Source organism: Podarcis vaucheri (assembly GCF_965113315.1).
Source record: "Podarcis vaucheri genome assembly, chromosome: 18".
Classification (NCBI taxonomy): Eukaryota; Metazoa; Chordata; class Lepidosauria; order Squamata; family Lacertidae; genus Podarcis; species Podarcis vaucheri.
The window spans coordinates 9475707-9498305 of NC_138756.1; the positions used below are offsets into that span (position 1 = coordinate 9475707).

A 22599-nucleotide genomic window follows, 5' to 3' on the forward strand; every position below is an offset into this window, starting at 1 on the left:
CTGATTGCTGTGTTGCTGCATAAGTAAAGCATCTGGAGCTGCGATGCTGTTGCCTTGTTCACCTTCTTCTGAGCACGTCCAAAGTTCTGCATGTGGCCTTTCTGTTGAAGGCCCTGTAATTGCCTCTGAAGCTTGTCAAGCCTTCGGATAAGGACACAGTGACCCAGTGTACCCAGGACTTGCTGCAGTTGTCTCGGTGGGATGCAAGTGAAACAGCAAGAAGTGTAAAACCAGTGTTGTGGTGCTTCCTGTCTAGTTTTCCACCAGTTCCTTGTATGCCCCAAGTTCCTGTGCAGGCAAAGCTTGAAAAAGAAGAATGGGACTTACTAACGGAGAGTGCAAGAGCCGCTCGCCCACTCCTGTCTTTTGAGGGGAGGACAAAGATTCTTCTTACTCAGTATTTTCAGCTACATGTAATAGAAGTGGCCGTTTGTGGAGTGAGTGTGCTGATGTGAGTTACCATGCTGGTTCTTCTTTAATATATTTTTTAAAGGCTGCTGATCTCTTTCTCTTCACTGTCTTTCTCTCTCGCACTAATAATACTTTGCACTAACGCCTCTCCCCCCACCCCGCCTCACAGCTGGCTTCATAAAGTCGCCGCTGTCTCAAAAGAAGCTGACGGAGGACAGTGTGGAGCTGCACTGCGAGGCTGTCGGTAGCCCCATCCCCGAGATCCAGTGGTGGTTCGAGGGGGCCGAGCCCAACGAGACAGCCGTCCAGCTGTGGGACGGGGCCTGGCAGGACCGGGTCAAAATCAACGCCACCTACAAGCAGCACTCCACCAGCGCCATCTACGTCACCAACCTCACGCTCAACGACTCGGGCACCTACGAGTGCCGGGCCAGCAACGACCCCGACCGCAACCACTTGTCGAAGAGCCCCAAAGTCAAGTGGATCCGTTCCCAGGCGAACGTGATTGTCATTGAGCGTGAGTGGCCGTTGCCCCAATCCCCCTTGGCGGTGGCATTTGCTTGGACACAGCCGTGTCTCTTAGCTTTGCCACGCCCCCGCCACCCCTTTCACCCATGGCTTCCCGAGAACCCTGCTGCACCTTCCCGACCTAACTGTGTAGAAATCCAAGAGACCTCCCCACCCCCCACCCGCATCCTCCCCTTCACTCCTGGCGAGTGGCCCTACTCAAAAAGGGTTGTAACTTCCCCATCAGAACCACACCGTCCTGACCGATCCCTCTGGCTTCTGGACCCTGAATGCCAACGTTGTCCTCCTTGGTGTTCCTTTTCCGAAATGCAAAATTGAAAATGGCTCTGCTTTTGGCGGCCGCCAGCCAACCAACCTCTTTTCATCTCGTTTTCCTGCGTATCTCTCTTTCTATATACACACACAGTCTTGCTTTCCCCCCACCCCTGCTTTTGATATGCTTTCCAACCTTGCTAGAGGTTACTGGTTGTCGCGAGCTGGATTGAAACGGTCTTGTTTTGCTTGTGGTGTAATTGCAACCGTTTTTGAAATGGCCGTAGCACTGTCTCTGCGCAGCACTGGGTGGGGGGGGGGAACGCGTCTAGTTGTTTGTGCTGTGGAACAACCAGTTTTAGCTTATTTGCCTCCTCCCCCTTTCTCTCCTCCCCCTTCCCCCCACCCTATGCTGAGCTGAAAGTCCAGATTGTCCAGCGACAAGAGAAACGGCTTGTCTTTTGCGGCCGAAACGCTGAGCAAGCAAATTGAATTGGACGTGCCTCAGTTTGGATTCTTTTACAAAAGGAAGCGTCCTCCCTTGCTCGTTGCCCTCTTGTCAGTGGTTTTCAAATTCCATTTGGGAGTACATTTGCATGCAGGGAAAAATCCCAGGTTCATTCCCCAGTGGCACCATCTCCAGGTAGGGAATGTCCCCCCTGCCTGAAACCATGGCGAACCTGACTCAGTAGAAAGAAGCTTCCTGTGTTCCTTGGAAGCTTATTGGGGGTTCCTTAATGAGAAGATCCATAAAGACAGATATTAAAGCTTTCTTTCCCTCCCTGTGATGCTCAGGAATGGGTTTACAGTACACACTCTACTCTTATAGGCTGACCCAGCAGAGCTGGCCAAGGGCCACTTATGAACTGTACGCAGGCATCAGGCTTGTGGGATCTGCTTTTAATTTTTATTGGCACTCCCAAGATTCACCAACCAAGAGAACATGGGGCTATACGTTTAGGGTTTCATCCAACTCCAGTTAAGGGACATACCTGACTTAGGGCCATTAATTTCAGTGGGTTCACGCCGAGTATGACAGAGTTGGGTACAGCATTTAAATGTAAGAATTTTGGAATCCAGGGATTTGTTTCTGAAATTCAGAACCAAACTGAGCTCAGAGTCCTTCCACGCAGCAGTCTTTACCCTGAGTTTCCTTCCTATCAGCAGCGTGGTTTAGGGCAGGGAAGAATTCAATTTGCAACCGGGAGTCAGGAATCGCTTTGCCGATTTACTGCAAGTCCCCCAGAGGTTTTATCGGGAGGTCCATATTTATCTTTCTCAACCGCCCCAGTTGCTTCTGCGGTGGACTGGGAATTCCCTGCCAGATGTCCAGAGCTCAGTGCAAGAAACAAGACTCTAAATGTCAAACTTTGAAAACCACTGCTGTGTTGATGGCTGGAAAAATAAATAATAATAATGTTTCTTGGTAAATGGAAATATCCTTCTTTTTGGAGAGGCAAATCTCAAAGAGTGTCTTTCAGCCCTGTAGAGTCACCTGTCTCTGAGGAGAAAGGGCTGGGTGGGGGATTTGTCAAGTATCTGTTTGGTTATTGAGGGTGGGGGTATGTCTGCAACATTTGCCTTGAAACGGAAACTCTGTTTGGCCACAATAACTAGCCTGGATATGCTTATCTGGGTGCTCCAGAGATTCGTTTTAGGTGGGGGCAAAGCTGCCTGTTTTAGCTGTTACCTCTTCAAAGGTTTCGGTCCCTGTGTCCAGGTGGTTTCATATGAAATGACTCCTCAGGTCAGTATAGGCCATGACCGTTTACTCGCTGGCTGCAGCAAATTCCCCCATAAAAAGAGCAAATGTAAAAACTGTCACATGAGACCCAGCAGGCATTGAGAACAAGTGGTCCTTGGGCGCAGACCAGTTGCTGTAAGTTGCCCTCCTTGCCAGCATTTCACTGCACTTCAAAAGGTACCGAGTAGGAATCTCCCTCTGTCACCCAGAGCGTGGCAGCTGGCAGTTCTGCTACTACCATAGTTGCCGGCCGCCTCGCCATACCTCCAGCTTCAAGAATCTCAGCAGACTGCTGCTGTCGCTGCTACCTGGCCATTTTACAGATGCAGAGCACGTGGTGGGGCAATTTCACTTCATGAGAGTCGCTTGATAGAATCCAAGATGTTTGGATGTGGGTGGAGTGTGTGTACCAAATGCCTAATTCCTCTTTAACACCCCCCCATAAACCCACAAACTTGGTACCCAGAAGAAATGATGCAAACTGGCCAGATGTGCATGTAAAGCTGCTTGACTTCTCAATCTTGGTAGCAATCATTGGCATCGGACTGGACTGGAATAGCCGTGAGCATGGGAAGCTGCCTCTGCCTCCTAAGCTCTCTGGAGGCTTGTGCTGGAGCCCATTTGGGGCTCACCTCACGTTTTCAGTCATATGACCAACAAGCACATACGTGAGGCTTTAAGGTGCTTTGCAAAGCCTAGGCCAGGTCCTTTCCCATGTCATTGCCCTCAAGATGTTTTCGACTACAACTCCCATGTAAGCTCCAGCCAGCACACTGGGAGTTGTAGTCCAATGCCTCTGGAAGGCAGTTTGGGGAAGGGCAGGCCTAGAAACAGGCCATTATGTGACAACTAGGCCACTTTGCTTACAGGTGACTGAACTCCACGCTGCAACAGTGTCCTCTCCCACCACCCCTTTCTCTTCCAAAAGCAGACCGCCTTGGCTACGTCTTCCTAACTTCCTCTCTTGCCTTCATTCTTTTCCCCAAAATATCGACAACGCAGGGGCCAAAATCTCAGCCACTCCCGAGGTGACTGCCGGCTCGAACGTGATCATTTCCTGCAACATCACCGAACCGCCAACCGCCATCAAAGGCCACTACTGGGAGAAGGGGGGAACGAGACTTGATACGAATGAGACTTCACCAGAATTTACCTCATACCTGTAGGTATCTTTTAATATATATTTTTTGCCGGGTGGGGGAGGCGCTGTTTAGCATGTTCTCTTCCATGCCAACAAGCTCTCCGAGTGAGCAATTCTTTCTAAATCCAGAACAGAGCAGATAGGTTTATTATGAACGTAAGCAAAGTCTGGCTGAATCAGGCCAATGTCCCATCTAGTCCAGCATCCTGTTCTCACAGGAGCCAACCAGATGTCTATTATGGGAAGCCTGCAGGCAGGACCCAAGGGCAACGTCAAACTTTTTTAAAAAAACAAGAAAGGGCTTGAATGTATTGGTGCTGCCAGAAGGAATCCGCTGTAGGGCAGGCTAAGAGGCTGACTGGCCCAAAGTTACCCAGTGAGCTTCATAACTGAGTGGGGATTCGAAACTGGGTCTTTCGGGTTATAGTCCAACCCTTGAATCAATACAGGCAACTCCTCGTTTATGTGGGGGTTACATTCCAAGTCACTGCACGTTTAAATTAAATTGCATATTTTGGGAACACCTTTAACAAAGCCTGCAGAGACCCTCTGGAAACCCTTGAAAAAACCAGCAGCGCTCCTCGGATTGCACTTGCAAAGGCTTGTGGGATTGCTAGACGCTCTTTTCACACCAGTTTGCCATTTTCGCGCTCTTTGGGGGGCCATTTTTACTCCTTTAAGTGCCACTTCCAGGTTTGCGGTGATATGCATGTCTTGAACACACATAAATGGAGAGCTGGCTCTGAGTAATGCTCCTTGAGACAAACCAAAACTTCAGGGTCACCTCCTTGTTTTTCTTTCCCCCATCTCATGCTCATAAAAGGTAAAGGGACCCCTGACCATTAGGTCCAGTCGTGGCCGACTCTGGGGTTGCGGCGCTCATCTCGCTTTATTGGCCGAGGGAGCCGGCGTACAGCTTCCGGGTCATGTGGCCAGCAGGACTAAGCTGCTTCTGGCGAACCAGAGCAGTGCACGGAAACGCTGTTTACCTTCCCGCCGGAGTGGTACCTATTTATCTACTTGCACTTTGGCGTGCTTTCGAACTGCTAGGTTGACAGGAGCAGGGACCGAGCAACGGGAGCTCACCCCGTCATTGCGGGGATTCGAACCGCTGACCTTCTGATCAGCAAGCCCTAGGCTCTGTGGTTTAACCCACAGCGCCACCCGCGTCCCCTCATGCTCATAGGGATCTGCCAAATCAGGTCATTGGTGCACCTAGCTCCTTATTGTCTGCACTGACAGCCCAAAACTCTCCAGGATCAGTCTGTCTCTCAGCCCCACCTGGGTATGCTGTCAGGATTTGAACCCAGCACCTTCTGTGCTCTGCTTTTGAGCCACAGCCCATAAATTTCATTGGAAGGCAAGCCCCATTGTTTTCAGTATTGCATATTCTCCGGCGAGTGCACAGGATTGCAACTTGACCTTGACTTTGCTGTCCCTGCTGTCCTCATCAATGCCAAACCATTGGAGCTCTGGAAGGGAACAGCTTCTTGTTTTGGTGCCGTCCAATGGAGCCTCTTGGGATGTCCCCCCCAGCCCCAGCCTCTCCCTATTTGCTTGAGCTGGTGGGGATAGAAGGTATTATTTCCCTTCTGAAGCTCAATGCAAAGCGTGTGAGAGAGGCCGGGTGTTGTTCTTTTCTGCCTGAGAGCAGTAAAACACACCCTGTGGCAATGTCAACAAGTAGAACTGCGGGTTCCCTGTTTGCCTTGCTTTATTACTGCACTTGTCCTGAAGATCATTTGGGTCCCCTTAGGTCCCCTAAAGGAGGGGCAGGGAACCTTTTTGTCAGCCACGAGCCAGTGGTGATGTGGGTGAGAGTCAAAAGTGGGCAGAGTAGCACACCTGTGTACAGTACACTAGTTTCTATGCACGCCACCTTTCTGTGTCCTCCATCCAGGCAAGGGAAAGGCGTACAGTGGTACCTCAGGTTACATACGCTTCAGGTTACACACTCCGCTAACCTAGAAATAGTGCTTCAGGTTAAGAACTTTGCTTCAGGATAAGAACAGAAATCGGGCTCTTGCAGCACGGCGGCAGCAGGAGGCCCCATTAGCTAAAGTGGTGCTTCAGGTTAAGAACAGTTTCAGGTTAAGTACGGACCTCCGGAACGAATTAAGTACTTAACCCGAGGTACCACTGTACTCAGAGTTAAGGACACTTTTCTGGCCACTCAGAAACACTTGAAGAGGTTCTGAATCAGGCTGGGTGATGGGTGTAGCTTGGGAGATTCTCTAGGGAGATTCAGCCCCCTTTTCCTGAGCCTTAAAAGGCTTCTATCTACCGTATTTTTTGCACCATAACACTCACTTTTTTTCCTCCTAAAAAGTAAGGGGAAATGTCTGTGCGTGTTATGGAGGGAATGCCTACGGGTGGCATGCCTACGGATTTTCCTCCTCTAAAAACTACGTGCGTGTTATAGAGCGAAAAATACGGTAATTCTAATTGCAGTGTAACGGGGTTTAGCAGTATTTTGCCAGGACTGCTGGGGAAGGGAGAGGAGGGCGAGACCCCATATTTGAGAAGATCATAAACTCTACCTCTAGAGGAAAAGGCGGCACATGCTGTTCCTCGCAAGTCCTGCTCATAACCTGCGTGTACAACTCTGCATTCTGGTTGTGCGTTGCTGGTGTTTGATAACTGGCTGGACAATGAAAGGTTCCGTCAGGCAGCCTCGTTGAAACAAAGGAATAAACCCATTGGGGAGAGTGTAGGAATGCTTGCTGCTGCTGGGCCCCCTGTGGAGCCTTTGTGCACCGCGCCAACTTAAAAAAAACAACACAACCCCAACACAATGCCTTTTCCTGGTAAACAAGATACAGAGGCCGGGAGAAAGTGACCTCAGTTATTCAGCCTCTTTGTAAGACCCACTGCAGGTAGCATTCCCTTCTATCGGCCTCCCCCTTTACAAGAAATGAGATTCAGACTAAAGCGCAGGAAGAACTATCTGACAGTAAGAGCTGTGCGACAGTGGGATGGACTCCCTCTGGAGGTTGTGGTCTCTCCTTCCTCTGGGGTCTTTAAGCAGAGGTTGGATGGCCATCCATCATGGATGCTTCAGTTGAAATTCCTGCTTTGCAGGTGGTTGGACGACCGTTTGTGGTTCCTTCCAGTTCTGTGATTCTATGAACAGCTTGATTCGGTCAAATTCTGTGCTTACATTTCGACACACCACTTCATACGTTTTTCCTCTCATGCTGAAGGGCAGAGTGCCGAATGCTCTTTGTGCGGATTGATTTGCCATGCAAGAGTGTGTGAGAGATTGTACACCTTGCATTCTGAATCTCGGGGAGAGGATCCCCGCGGAAAACGAACCTTCACTTGTAGGTCCAATGTCACATTTCCTTCCGCCTTCGAAGCATCCCCATGGCAGCCTCATTGCCCTGGACGTCTGGGTTCCTGTGAACTGAAATGCCAGCCCTCGCTGCAATGGCAGAGTGGACTGTCCACCCCCCCCTTAGTCTCCCTCTTGCCCACCCATCCCGCTGGCAGAAGTCCATCTGGCGGGAGAGGAGTCACGTCCTTTTCCACGCAGCAGCCGAGCAGACGTGCCTCTCTCCCCATAGCAACAGGGAGCTGAGTGAGGATTAAAAGTATTTATCTTTCCCCCGCCCCCAGCAACCCTCTCTCGTGCCCTCAATTCTCTGACTGGGCTCTCTGTCTGCATGTGTTGAAATCAGGGGGAAGAGGAAAGAGCTCCTGACCTGCTGGAGATCTAACAAGATGGGGGCCTTCCCCCTGTGTTGTCGTCATCTCTCCCCCACCCCCCCGCCGGAATGTTCTGCCTCCCTTTTGTACACCACAGCAACCCTCTCCAAAATAATTGATATGGTGTATGTGTGTGTTTGGGAGGTCTGGCTAATCCATGAAATCCGGTCTGAACAAGCTTCCTAACTGGGATGCCATTGCCTCTCTGGGCTCAAGGTGGATAAATATTTTCTTCCCACTCCGCCAAGTGATTTCCCTTCCTGTGTCGCTGATTTTTTTAAAGCTCCTTTTTTGTGTGTGGGAATCTCAGTCTCTTGGTGGCGGAGGGGGTGGATTCTGAATGGAATTCGCCTCCTGCCCTCCTCACATTGCACTCAGTTCCTCTTGTAGCCTCTTCTGGGAGATTACTCAAGAGTAAATATATTAGGCCTTTCCCCCCTTTGGCCTGCCTTTTCACTTGGGGAGGTGATCACAGACACAGGGTTATACTTGGGCAAGATGACAGGGTTGCTGTTTGCTACCTACAGCCTGCTGCTAAATGGATTTACATTGTGTTATAGTGTTTAGAGTGTCAGACTAAGACCTGGGAGACCAGAGTTCAAATCGTACCCCCCAGCCATAAAGCTCACTGGCTGACCTTGGTGGCAAGTCTCACTGCCTGCCTGCCTACCTTAGTTGTGAGAATTAAATGAGATGGGGGGGAAAGAAGCCATGTACACCACCCTGAGAAAAATGTGGGATATAAATCTACAGTTGTGACTTGCCCATACTAATATTAATATATATATATATATACGCGCAGGGCAAACACCACTGTCGTTGTCGTTGTCGTCTATTGCCTGCCCTCCACCGTATGGTCCCAGGCTGGTTGCAACATCAAAACACAAAATGAAGTAAAAACAGTTTAAAACAACTTAAAACTGCAAAATTAAAGTGGGTCCAAGAAAATAAGCCCCCCAAGTGACAAAAGCCAAAGTGAAGAGATGTATCTTCAGCATTCTTCAGAAGTTATATAATGAAAGTTCCAGGTGCACCGCTGCAGAGAGGGGGTTGCACAGGTTAGGGGCAGCCACGGAGAGTACCCTTTGCCAGGCTGCATCTGCAGCCACTGCCCGCCCACATCTGAGGGTGGAGTTTCCCACACACAGTTCTCCTTCAGCCGTGTCTGCTGCTCACAGACGACAACTTCCTCCTCCTCTTCCTTGTGGTGTCCAACCGGATGTCTTTGGGAGATCAGAAGTAGGGCACTCACCTGTTGCCCTCACCTGTCGACTGGCCCCAGCATCTGGTACTCAGGGGTAGACTGCCTCTGAAGATGCAAGATCCTTTTAACCACCCCAAAAGGAGCCCTGCTGGATCGGGCAAAACAGCCCCTGTCCTAATTCACCATCCTGTTCTCTCACCGTGGGCTTCTGGGTGCCCCCCATTGGTGCATAAAAAGTCAGTAGCCTTCTGCTGCTTCTGGCAGCTTGGCATTCCGAGGTAAACTGCCCCATAACCTCTGCCTGGCACTACCTTATATATCTTTAGGCGCCGGCAAAAACATTCCTCTTCAAACAGGCCTTTAGCTGATTGATATTATGCAGTCTTTTGCATGTGGTGGTGGGGGTACTGTTTTGCTGTTTCTGTTTTAACTATATGTGCTTTTATGTTGTGAATTGCCCTGAGATCTTTTGATGGAGGGCAGTATATAAATCTAATTAATAAATCAAATAAACCTGGAGGTTCCTTTCAGCTGCTATAGCCAGTAGCAGCTAGTAGGCATTTTATTTATTCTTTTTAGACATCTCCGCTAACTGCCATGACCACATCTTGTGGTAGCAAACCCCATAAACAGCAGAAGATGGCTTGAGGGTCACAGACGAGCCCCACATCCCACCCCAATCTTGGCCCAGAAAAAATAAGGGTGGTTGTGTTCTCATGCAGCGATAACTGGGGTGTGCTCTGCTCGTCTTGCCGCTGACGTGCTTTGTTTCATTCGTTCCAGAATCCCAAAAGTGGACCACGACACCTCAGGGGAGTACCACTGCATCTTCGAAACTGTTCCCCTTTCCAAAGCAACTGTGTACGTGAAAGGTGAGCTCTGCGGGGGAACCCGAACACTCGTCCTGCTTCTGCCTTGTCCAGCTGCTGTTGTATCATTGCTAAACGTGGGCCAAAGGATTTTTCTTTTACGTGGGCACTTTTGCTGGTGGTTGACCTGCTCCTGGTCCTCTCAGCTTTCTGTCCATGTCAAGAAGCACACCTGCTTGCCCTTGTTCTTTGGGCACTGATAGAGATGCCCGACGGTTGTGTCCAACATTCCCTCTGCTCAGAGTAGACCCACTGGGATTAATGGGCACGGCTACTCTTAGGGAAGGGACGCGGGTGGCGCTGTGGGTTAAACCACAGAGCCTAGGACTTGGCGATCAGAAGGTCAGCGGTTCGAATCCCCGCCATGGGGTGAGCTCCTGTTGCTCGGTCCCAGCTCCTGCCAACCTAGCAGTTCGAAAGCATGTCAAGTGCAAGTAGATAAATAGGTACCATTGCGGCAGGAAGGTAAACGGCATTTCCCTGCACTGCTCTGGTTCGCCAGAAGCGGCTTAGTCCTACTGGCCACATGACCCGGAAGCTGTATGCCGGCTCCTTCGGCCAGTAAAGCGAGATGAGCGCCGCAGCCCCAGAGTCGGCCACGACTGGAGCTAATGGTCAGGGATCCCTTTACCTTTACTCTTAAGGAAAGGACACTAGCTCAGTGGTTTGCATGCCAGAGGTACCATGTTCAGTCCCCAAGGGCATTTGCAAGTAGGGCTGGGAGAGAATCTCTGCCTGGAACCCTGGAGGACCACTGCCGATCAGTGTAGACATTACTGAACTAGGTAGACCGGTGGGGTGATTCACTATAAGGCAGCTTCCTCAGGCCCTTTCATTTCAGTGGGTCTGCTCTGAACATGAGTTTGTTGGACGCAATCCCTTTTTGCCTGAAGCTGTTCTACCCCGCTCGCTCCCAGAGCAACTTGCAAAGGTCAGTGGTAGTAAAGGCGGTTCTTGCCCTCAGGACTGCAGTCTTAAAGATCATGTTGTTGTTGTTGTTGTTGTTGTTGTCGTTTAGTCATTATGTTGTGTCCGCCTCTTGGTGACCCCCTGGACCAGAGCACGCCAGGCCCTCCTGTCTTCCACTGCCTCCCACAGTTTGGTCAAACTCATGCTGGTCTCTTCGAGAACACTGTCCCACCATCTCGTCCTCCGTCGTCCCCTTCTCCTTGTGCCCTCCATCTTTCCCAACATCAGGGTCTTTTCCAGGGAGTCTTGTCTTCTCATGGCCAAAGTCTTGGAGCCTCAGCTTCAGGATCTGTCCTTCCAGTGAGCACTCAGGGCTGAGTGGAGAGGTTTGATCTTCTTGCAGTCCATGGGACTCTCAAGAGTCTCCTCCAGCACTAGAATTCAAAAGCATCCATTCTTCGGCCATCAGCCTTCTTGATGGTCCAGCTCTCACTTCCGTACATCACTACTTAAAGATCTTCGCTTGGTGAATTGTAGAGTTGGAAGGGACGACAAGGGTCATCTGGTCCAGCCCCCTGCAATGCAGGAATCTTTCACCCGACGGGCTCGAACCCACAACCCTGAGATTAAGAGCGTCATTCTCTGTCGACTGGGCTATCTGGAAGCAGACATGGAAAGAAAGAGTGGGTGGAAGGAGGAAAGTGGGGGAAATGGTAGATTGCCTACTTTGCACACAGAAGATCCCAGGTTCAGTCCATGGCATTTAATGACTGGTGTTTCAATGTATTTTTAATCTTTTGTTGCAAGCCGCCTAGAGTGGCTGGGGAAAGCCAGCCAGATGGGCAGGTTATAAATAATAAATTATTATTATTATACTATGTGTGGCCTGGGGAGCCCAACCACCCCCCATCTGAATCCATGGCAAAGCCACTGGCCAGCCCATGTAAGCAGCACTGAATCGGAGGAACCAGCAGTCAGACTGTATGATGAGGCAGCTTCAGATGCCCCTGCAGTCTTACAAATGCACCTGTGAAAGTTAGCTTGCATCGGTTTTACTAGCCCATCTGCCTGCGTTTTCACCAATGCACGTCACTCGTGACCTCAATAGCTTGTCATGGGGCAGGGAGAGAGAAGGGCCAGTTTGCTGAAAATCCCCTCCCTCATCGCCAATGCCAATTTTTAACTCGCTTTCATAAGCAGCTAGCTATCCTTGGCCCTTGCTGCTCACCTGTTCCCCTCGGGTACCTCATTGCCAGCTGTCCCTCATCTTGCTTGCGCCCCTTTCTTCATTTGCAGTGAAGCCACACGTGTATGCCTACAAGAAGACAGAGCATGGGAACGAGGGGGACACAGGCATGCTGATCTGCAAGAGCTCCTCATACCCTCCTGTTGCCCAGTGGAGTTGGTTCAGGGTGGTTGGAGATGTGTCCCAGGTGAGTCTCTTGTCCAAAGCAAACATTTCCCCACACTCCACTGCTTCTGTTTTCCTCCCTTTGCAAAATAGTTCTGTGCAGCGACAGGGAGCAGACCACCCCCGCTTTCTAATTAACATGGCGGCAAATTCAAGGCAGCCTCTGTCTGCACAGGTTTCTTTTGATGCCGAGGAAGCCTTTGATCGTGTGCAGTGGGGCTTTCTGTGACCCCCACCACGCATAAACCATCTTCCCCACCCCATTTCCTCAAGTGTACCCAAGCAATAAATTGTGGCCTGTACTCAGAACTAATACAGCTGAAGCCAGGAGTGAGGCAGGAGCTGCCACCATATCAGCCATGCCTTTTGACCTAGTCACTAGCATGCTTCATTAACCAACCCACTAAAATTAAGGGTGTTGCAGTGGCCGAACGGGAATACAAGGTGGCGCTTTTTGCAGACGCCACCCTGCTCTTTTTAAACAGACCCGCAGAACTCCAGCCCTAAATTATGATTGTCCATTAGGCAATTTGAGCCACCTGGTATAAAATTGACCAATAGAAGCAATGACCAAACAGCAGGGACTAGTAGGCAGCCACCACACAGACTGGCCCTTAAAGGTTGATAACTTTCCATCCTTAGGTTTCCCCATAGCTAGGCAAATTGACCAAGCCATGAAAATAAATGTGGAAGAAGCACTTGCAAAAATAAATATGGACTTGGGCAGAACTGACTATAAATGTAATTAAATAAGCATAATTAAAATAAAAAAAATCCTTCCAGTAGCACCTTAAAGACCAACTAAGTTAGTTCTTGGTATGAGCTTTCGTGTGCATGCACACTTCTTCAGGTATCTTGTTTTTTAAAAAAATAAATGAGGTGATAAACAAGGAACTAACCATGACAGCAGGTCTAAGAGACACTACAACCTTCGATTATAATGCTGCCTTGACCCACAATAGCTTTATTTAAGACCCCTCAAGGAAGGTATTCAAAGATGCTTAAAGATTTGGGAAACCGCTGCTTAAGGGGATCAGGTATTTTATTCTCTAACCAGCTCCTTGATAAAATCTGCAGTCAAACAATGCACATTTCGCATGCTTAAGTGGTTGCGAAGGTAGAACTTAATCCTTGAAGGGGAACTTTGGCAAACCTGCCCTCTCTTGATCTTCAAAGGTAAAATGTTGAAGTCTGGCAACAAATCTGCCCTTCTGGACTTGGGTATTGCTAGACATTTCAGCTGCAGCAAACGTCTGTTAGAGGCAGACCCAGGCAGGACTGTTTACTATGGTGTAAGGGGCCTGTTAGCCGACATATGTAACTCTTCCACTTCCATAACTTTTGGGTTATTGTTTCTTATGGCCACCATGAGACCCAGCGCAACGCTGACTTCACCCTGGGTTGTGGATTTTGAAGAAACTTGCATTGCCGGCCCCTCGATTCAAAGCACTGCCCTAGCAGACGACACCGAACCCTTTTCCTTTCCTCCCCCAGCCTATCGTCAACGGCTCTGAGGACCGCTTCTTCATCAAGTCTGATGGCAACAAGACAGAGCTGCGGATCCTCTCCCTGCAGCTCGAGAAGGACCCGGGCGACTACATGTGCAACGGCACCAACGAGAAGGGCGACGGGAACGCTGTGATCAGCTTGCGGGTGCGCAGCCGCCTGGCAGCTCTGTGGCCGTTCCTGGGGATCGTGGCTGAAGTGCTGGTCCTCGTCACGATCATCTTCATCTACGAGAAGAGGAGACAGCCCAACCAGGTCCCTGACGGTAAGTTGCCTGGGGAGGGGTCAGTGAGCCTGCTTTGGGGCACAGGAAACACATGCCTTCCTCTTCAGTGGGCTTCTTTACTTTTAAGAACTGGGTTAGGGCAGGCATAAGGGCCTCCTTTAACGTTATGGTCTGGCTCTACCCTGAATGGTTAGGTGGATTTTTTCAAATGAAAGATCCAGAGAGGATCGCTGCCTTTTTCCAGAGAGGACCTTTTTATATAAAAAAACAGCAACAACAACAACCCCAAAATCCAAGCTTTATACCATCTGTCCCTGGGTTCAATAAAAACACTATAGTCTGGCAATGTGAAAGCTCCCCGCCCTCAGGATAAGCCCTTAAAGGCCCAACATTCTTGCCCCTTTTCCACATTGACCCTCGCTCATGCACCCTTGTTTCACAGTTAGCCTTCCTTCAGAATGACCATCGTCCCCGGACGGTCTCCATAGGAACGCATTGATTGATTTTCAATGCATTCCTATGGGAAACCGTGCTTCGCAAGACAAAAAACTCGCAAGAAGAAAAAACTTGCAGAACGAATTAATTTCGTCTTGCGAGGCACCACTGTATAGTGCCAGCACCCGGGGGCCACAAGCTCGCCGTCCACACTTTACAGTATGGATTTATGTAATGAATCTCTTGCTCCTTAAATGCTTTGTTGAAAACAAAAAGCTGCTTAGGGCTACATTCAGCCACAAAGTTCACAAGGTGACACTGGGCCAATTGTCTGATCATAGAGCGGGCTAGACAGTACAAACCCCCAGTGGGGTAAAGGAGGTTTACCAAAACCTTATCTCTGTGGTGTGGTGTGTCCTTCCTGGCATTATCTTTGCACTCTTCCTTCCTCTTCTTCGGCTGCATGTTATCTGCTTGTGGTAAGTGGAAGAGCCAGCTCCAAGCATCGCCCTCTTCCCCGTGTGTTGGTGATGGTCTTACCTGCTGTGTGTGTGTGAAGAGAGAGAGACATCTAGCCGCCCTGTGCTAATTTCCGGTGGCAGGATTTAAAACCAGGAGCAGTGGCAGAAGCTGTGTCCCTCCCAGATGTTCCTGGACTCCACAACTCTTAACTCGCATGATCATCCCTTAACTTGAGAGTCTAGTGATATTGGGAGGGTGACAGCGTCCCTGCCCCTGTTGTGAAAAATAGGGAGAAGTCTTGGCTGATAGGCATGTGGGGCTTCTCTGCCCATCAGATGGTGTCCACCTGAAAGGGTCTGTGTGTGCTCCCGCAACGCCGCCAGCAGCCATTTTCCTCTAGCTCGTAGTGCTGTTTCGTTGTGCTCTTGTGGTGGTTCGGTCCAGAAATGTGGAGACCCTTTTTGTTGTGCTTCAGCCTTCAAACAGCCTCTTCGCTTGCTTGCTTGCTCGCTCGCTTGAATGTGCTTCCCTGGTGTGGAGTCTGCAGTCTGCCACACCGGCCGAGTTGGGGAGCCTGGGAACTCAAGCTTTCCCAGGTCTCCCTTTCTCTCTAAACCTTACAAAGCCCAGAATGGCCAGCCCTTGTTATATCAGCAGTAAAATGGAGGTGAACTTGAGAGAGGGGTTTTTGTCCTAAGGGGACGGAGGGAGATACCCACAGAGTTTCGTACGGTTTTAACGGTACAAGCTAGTTAAAGGGGAACTGCAGTGTTGAGCCCCTCTCCAGCAGAGATGATGTGGGTGGGGGATGTAAGATCAGTGGAATCCTGTGTCGCTCTTGACAGCATGTGGACGGTTTCATGGAACCCTTCATCACATGCGCAGAAGCACACAGGCCAGGCAGTCGCTTTGTGGGGTACACCCCACTACCAGGGGGTGGGTGGGAGTTGTAGTTCAAAACATCAGGAGGGCACCAGCTTGGTGAACGTTGGTGTGCAAGCAGTGTTAGAAACTCAGATATATATAAGCTATGTACCAAATGGGCTCCTTACACCAAGGTTGCAGTTGCAAAACCAAATGCCTAGTTGCCATTTTGGGGCAAGGCGCCTCTAAAGTCTTTGATTCTCAGTTAAACATTGAGCTAGGTCAAGAGCTTTGAGAACTTAGAAGAAAAGTCCCTTGATCCAGGAACAGTCCACATACATATTTGGCCTATTCTGACCTCTTTTTCTTAATGCTGACTGCGCCTTTTTGGTAGTGGCGCCCGCCCTGTGGAACGCCCTCCCGTCAGATGTCAAGGAAATAAGCAACTATCTGAAGGCAGTCCTGTTTAGGAAAGTTTTTAATGTTAGATGTTTTATTGTGTTTTTAATATTCTGTTGGGAGCCACCCAGAGTAGCTGGGGAAACCAAGCCACACGAGTGGGGCATAAATAAATAAATTACTGCTGCTCAGGCTGCACAAAAAAGACATTAGGTTCCAGAAATCCATTCTGATTGTTTATTAGTGTGCGAAAACATGCCCAGATCCCCATACGGTAGAGATGTCAGGTGCCATCCTGGTACTCCGGTATCTTCCCTTGGTCGCAAGTGGCCGATAACCAGGTGCAAAATGCGCATGGCAAATTTCAAACTGTAGGTGTCTTTAGGGAGGCAGGGGGTGGCGAGTTGGGAATGTGTGCGCCAATCATCCAGAACCGGCTTTCTGATCTTGTTTTTCCTCTTTCCCCCGTCTTGCTTCCATCTCCCTGAAGATGACGATGGAGGGTCTGCACCACTGTGAGTATCAAGGCACAAACACATGCCCCCTTCCTCCTACCCAACCCCCCCCTCTCTCTCTCCTTGGTGGGAAAGGGTATTGAAAGGGGCTGAATCTCTTTAACCCTCTTGGAGGGGCTGCATAGTTCCTGGCAAAGCACACAGTTCTATTGGTTGGTTCTTCTCTCTCTCTCCATTTTTATTTCTAAACTGCTTAGGGGGTTGGAAAAAGCAGGGGGGGGGGGAGGAGCTGTACTAAACAGAGATACAAAGAGCTGTATCTCTCCAAAGATCATCTAGCAAGGCCAGAAGTGTCAACTGTATGCTTGGCGTGAAAGCTGATAGCTGGGATGGCCAGTCTAGGGCAGATTTTGGGGAGAGAAGGGCCAATCCCTTCATGGGCTGCTGCCAGGTTTAATCAGCGATCTCTAAACAGGAGTCAGACCCCACCAGCCTACATACAGTATTTGTTTCCTAAGAGGCTGGGAGCCCTGCACTTTCCACGGGAACCTCTGCCTACCTCAGTTGCTTAGAGCATGGGTCGGCAAACTAGGGGCCGGATCTGGCCCAGTCGCCTTCTAAATCTGGCCTGCGGACAGTCCAGGAATCTATGTGTTTTTACATGAGTAGAATGTGTCCTTTGATTTAAAATGCATCTCTGGGTTATTTGTGGGGCGTAGGAATTCGTTCATTTTCCCCCCTTCAAAATGTAGTCCGGCCCCCCCACAAGGTCTGAGGGACAGTGGACCGGCACCCTGCTGAAAAAGTTTGCTGACCCCCGGCTTAGAGCATGGTGCCAAGGTTGCAGCTTTGATCCCCATATGGGGCAGCCGCATATTCCCACATTGCAGGGGATGGGACAAGATGATCCTTAGGACCCTTTCCAACTCTGCACTTCTGCAGCGGTTGCACTCCCCTTGTCTGAATCGTCCAACCAAGCTAGCCCCAAGTTCTAGTCTTGGGGGAGGGTTCCTGCAGGAAATAATGTGGGTGCCTTATATTAAGTTGGGTAGGAGGGGGCACTTGGATTTTCCTGCCTTGATGCCTTTTTGTGGCCCGTCGCCACGTTCAGAGATTTCCTCTGGGTCTCACATGTCCTGTTTCTTCTCCGTTCCTCTCCCCTCCAGGAAGAGCAATGCCACAAATTACAAAGACAAGAATGTGCGCCAGAGGAACGCAAATTAAGCAGGCGGCAAGGTAGGGGTGCAATCGGGGTGGCAGGGGTGGCGGCAAGAACTTCCAAAAAGCCTTTCCCAGAGATAAAAGCTCTGCTTGCTTGCTCTCTCTGGCTCTGGCTTAGGAAATGGCTCTTGCAAATTGCCTAAGCAGGAGCCTTTGTGGTGGTGCTGTGGGGGGGACTGGGTTTGAATCCCCACTTGAACATCACATGCACACACACCTCGTAGGGTGTTCTTGGGCCTGGCACACCAGGCCAGGGGTGTCGTAAGGGGCAGAGCAAGATTACTGCCCCCATACATCACCCTGAGAAGGGCCAAGGTAGAAAGGCGGTTGATCAGTTACATGGATTAATAATTGCTTAGGGCAAGAGGGAAGGTGATCTAACACTTCACATATTGTCTGTCTGTCATTCCCAATTCACAGATGGGGAACTTGTGTGTTGAGCTCTATTGGCAGGGTGGGGAAGTATTATACAGCCATACCTTGGAAGTCAAACAGAATCTGTTCCAGAAGTGCGTTTGATTTCCAAAACATTCGGAAACTGAAGCGTGGCTTCCGATTGGTGGCAGGAAGCTCTGGCAGCCAATCGGAACACCCGTCAGGTTCCAAAAAATCCGAGTATGAAGGTGTTTGAGATCCAAGGTATGACTGTAATAACATTCTTAGTTACCGTATTTTTCGCCCTATAGGACGCACTTTCCCCCCTCCAAAAATGAAGGGGAAATGTGGGTGCGTCCTATGGGGCGAATGCAGGCTTTCGCTGAAGCCTGGAGAGTGAGAGGGGTCAGTGCGCACCGACCCCTCTCACTCTCCAGGCTTCAGGAGAGCCCCAGCGCCAGCCCCACAAGGTCGGGGGACAGAGGGAGGCGGAACGCCGCCATCCCGCTGTCTCCCGAAGTGGTTTGGAGGCTGACAGCGGGGAGAAGAGTGCTTCTCCCTGCTGCCTGCCCCACCACTCCGGGGACAGCAGGGAGACGCAGCGCGTCTTCCTGCTGTCCCCGGACCTGATCTGAAGGTGGGAGACGGGGAGAAGAGTGCTTCTCCCCGCTGCCTGCCCCACAAGCGCCTGGGGGGGAAATAATTTTTTTTTCTTGATTCCCCCCCAAAAAAACTTGATGCGTCCTATGGGCCGAAAAATACGGTACTGTATATACTGTATTTTTCGCTCTATAGGACACACCCAACCACAGGATGCACCTTGTTTAGAGGGGGAGAAGAAGAAGCAAAAATTCTCCCCCTCTCTGCCCAGCGCCCCTTCAGTGAAGCGGCAAGAGGCACTGCGCAGAGAGGGGGAGAATTTCCCCCCCTTGTTCTCCCCCTCTAAAACAAGGTGCGTTCAGTCGCCTTCAGGCAGCTACCGTATTTTTCGCTCTATAGGACGTACTTTTCCCCCTCCAAAAATTAAGGGGAAATGTGTGTGCGTCCTATAGAGCGAATGCAGGCTGCTTGGCTAAGCCCAAAGCCAGAACAGGGAGCCGGAGCGCTCCATCTCGCTGTTCTAGCTTGGGGATGGCTGCACAAAGCCTCCGCAGGGCAGCAGGGTGAAGGCACCCCGCTGCCCTCCGGGGGCTACAACGCCTGTCCTGGAAGCCTCAAGCCTTTGGAGTGCAGCGGGAACCTGTGCGCTCAGGGGGCAGTGGGAAGGCAGCTCGCCGCCTTTGCGCTGCTCCCCGCCCTCTTTGAGGCTTTTCCCCAAGGAGGGAGAAGGGACTGACTGGCCGTGTCAGTCCCTTCTCCCTCCTGGTCGAAAAGTCCGCAGTAGCCGTGCGCTCCCTAAAGGGTGCGTGGCTGCTGTGGGCTTTTGTGGGAGATGGGTGAATTTCCAGAGCTGGGGGGGGGGGTGTCATATTTTTTTCCTTGATTTCCCCCTCTGAAAACTAGGTGCGCCCTATGGAGCGAAAAAGACGGTACCTTGGAAGCCTGGAGAGCGAGAGGGGTCGGTGTGCACCGACCCCTCTCGCTTTCCAAGATTCAGTGAAGACAACCCGAAGCCTCTGGAGCGCTGTGGGAGTTCCCGCTGCGCTCCGGAGGCTTCGGGTTCCTTTGGGGCTGGTGGGGGGAAGTCTCCCCCCAGCCCCAAAGAGCAAAGAAGCCAAGACAGCGAGCGGGACGCATCCCGCTCGCTGTCTTGGCTTCTGCCATAGCCCCGCGCAATCTCTCCGGCAGGGAAAGGCTGCGCGCGGCTGTGGCAATAACCCACCACCACCACCTACAAAAGCCCACAGGAGCTGCGCGCACCCTTTAAGGAGCGCGCGGCTCCTGTGGGCTTCTCTACGAGGAGCGAGAAGGGACTGACTGGCCGCGTCAGTCCCTTCTCCCTCCTGAGGAAAAGCCCATAAGAGCCGCACGGAGCTTGTGTGCGGCTTTTGGGGGCTTTTCCTGCCTGCCTCCCCCCCCCCATTCGCTCCATAGAATGCACACACATTTCCCCTTCATTTTTGAAGGGGAAAAGGTGCGTCCTATAGAGTGAAAAATACGGTACTTGAGTGTAAGCCAGCTTTCAGCACATTTTTTATGCTGAAAAAGCCCCCGTCGGCTTATACTCAAGTGAGGTGGCAGCAGCAGGATGAGCGGCCCGAAAGGAGCCCTTTCTCACCGCTGGTCCCTCCGTCACCACCCGCCTCTCCCAATCGCGGCTCCTGTGCCTGCTCTTGCAAGAGGTGGAGGGACAAGCAGCGAGAAAGGAGCCCTTTTGGGCCACTCGTCCCTCCACCGCTGCCTCTGCTGCTCCCAAGGGCAGGCACAGGAGCCACAGTTGGGAGAGGCGCTCCTCTGCCTGCCCTTGGGAGAGGCGGGTGGTGGCGGAGGGACCAGCAGTGAGAAAGGGCCGCCCGTCAGCGGCGGAGAAGGAGGAACGAGCAGCCCGAAAGCAGCCCTTTTCTGGCTGCTTGTTCTTCCTCCGCCGCTGCCGCCACCACCAGGTTTGTGGTGAAACTCAAAGCAGTTTAGAAAAAGAATAAAATTATGAGTTTGTTTTTACAATCAAGCGGCGTACAAATTTCATGAAATACCATTTTTTCGCTCCATAAGACACACTTTTCCCCTCCTAAAAAGTAAGGGGAAATGTCTGTGCGTCTTGTGGAGCAAATGCACCGTCGGCAGAGGGATCCCTCGGCTACCGCTGCAGTCGCGAGCTGAGGGATGCCTCCGCAGCCGGGGCCATGGCTCCTGTCTGTCGCTCGCTGTGAAGCCAGCAGAGCAAGAGCCACTGCGGAGCTATCACTCTCTGCTGGCTTTTCAACGATTCGGGATGAGGGGCGGACGGGAGCAAGCGAAGCGAGAGCCGCTTACATGCCTTCTCTCCTGCTTTGCACAGCTCTCATTTTGCTCGCCCATCCCTGCTCCCACCTCGCTGCAAAGCACCTGTCCTGGTGTCTCCTCCTCCTCTTTTACAGCGAGGGATGGGCAAGCTAAGTTAGAGCTGCGCAAAAGCGGGCGAGAAGCCATGTACGCAGCTCTCGCTTCGCTTGCTTTAAAGCGAGAAAAAGCGAGAGCCGCTTACATGCTCTGCGCAGAATTTTTTCCCCTCTTGCTTTCCCCCTCTAAAAACTAGGTGCCTGTTATGGAGCAAAAAATACAGTAAATGAAAATTCCCTTAAAACAGTATTAAGCTATGCCTGTAGCATGCTGAAGAGTCATACACAGTGATGAACTTACCCTAATTCTACGTTGTCTTTCTCTCTTTCAGGTGACATGTCAGCTGAGCTGAGCGCTTAGGGTGTTCCTTCCAATCGTCCCATGCCATAGCACCAAGAATATCATAGCGCCCCCTCGCAAAGATCAATTCACTACACCTTTTAAGAGAAACAAAATCGTAGAGTAAAATCTTCCTCTTCTTTTCTTTTTTTTTTTAAGGGAAAAAACCCAGTCTTTTTTTTTTTTTTTTTACCTATACATTAGCACATCCCTTTTTAATTTTTATTCCTTCAATGTCGTTCTCAAAATTTGAGCCTCGGGCATTGCGGGGGACAAGACAGGAGGCGTTTTTTGGGAAGGGAAGAATTTGATGGGTGAGCAGAGATCTGCCTGCCTTCCCCCCAAGTTGGAGACTTATTTCCCTGGCAGCAAACCACACGGGAAGCCGATCAAAGCCACGCTTCACGATACAGTAGAGCAGGGCATCTCTCCCTTCTCCCCCTTCCTAAAATGACCCTCAGCTTTGGGGAGGACACCAGACGACCAGCTGCTGGTTTGGCCGGAGAATGCAAAAAAGGCAAAAGGTTTCGCCTCCTTTTCCACCTCAGCGGCTTCTGTTAGGTCAGAAAATAGCCAGCTTGAGCCCCCACTGCCTTTTCTAAGACCCATAGGGAAGCCTCGCAAGAAACGTGCAACTGCTGAAACCACGCCTGGTCTCCTATAGCTTCTCTACCCTCTGCCCCACACGGCCACCAGCAATGGGTACCACTGCCACAACGATCCTCGCTTTTTCCAGCACCGTGGCTTCTCTAAACACCACATCCTTTTTCTTTTGGCCCCCTTTTTTGGGCCCTTGTAGCTTTCTCTGCAGTGACCCGTTTCAACACTACAAAAAAAAAAAAAACCAGAAACAAATATTGTGTGCCATGACTGCTTCTTTTTTTTAAAAAGGGGGGGGGAGTGCATGGGGGTGAACCAATCTCATGTTCTGTCAAACCTTGGAGTTGGACCTGAGGGCATGTCACTGCTTGGAAGTTTCTCCCTTTCTGTCCTCTTAAGCTGTTGCTTGGGGGGCTAAGAGGGCTATTTGCAAGGTCTGCAGCCCCATCCAGCCACAACCTAAGTCTGCAACCCTGCAACGTCTGAGAAGAGATTCACACTGTCCTGTCACCCATCCTCTTCCACTTGCTGGAAACAGCTCACCTGTTTTAAGAACAAGCT

At 50.8% G+C, this 22599-nt stretch overlaps 1 protein-coding gene across 1 annotated transcript in view; it reads left to right on the forward strand.

Annotated features, from left to right (window-relative positions):
- BSG (basigin (Ok blood group)) overlaps positions 1-21593 on the forward strand; it is a 37139-nt gene extending 15546 nt beyond the window's left edge. Inside the window, exons 2-9 of the mRNA XM_082206873.1 lie at positions 581-928; positions 3938-4097; positions 9772-9860; positions 12063-12199; positions 13672-13948; positions 16560-16584; positions 17691-17760; positions 21431-21593. Of these exons, the coding sequence (XP_082062999.1) occupies positions 581-928; positions 3938-4097; positions 9772-9860; positions 12063-12199; positions 13672-13948; positions 16560-16584; positions 17691-17748 (1094 nt within the window). The 3' untranslated portion in view covers positions 17749-17760; positions 21431-21593. The remainder of the gene's footprint in view (positions 1-580; positions 929-3937; positions 4098-9771; positions 9861-12062; positions 12200-13671; positions 13949-16559; positions 16585-17690; positions 17761-21430) is intronic.
- Positions 21594-22599: the final 1006 nt, after the last annotated feature.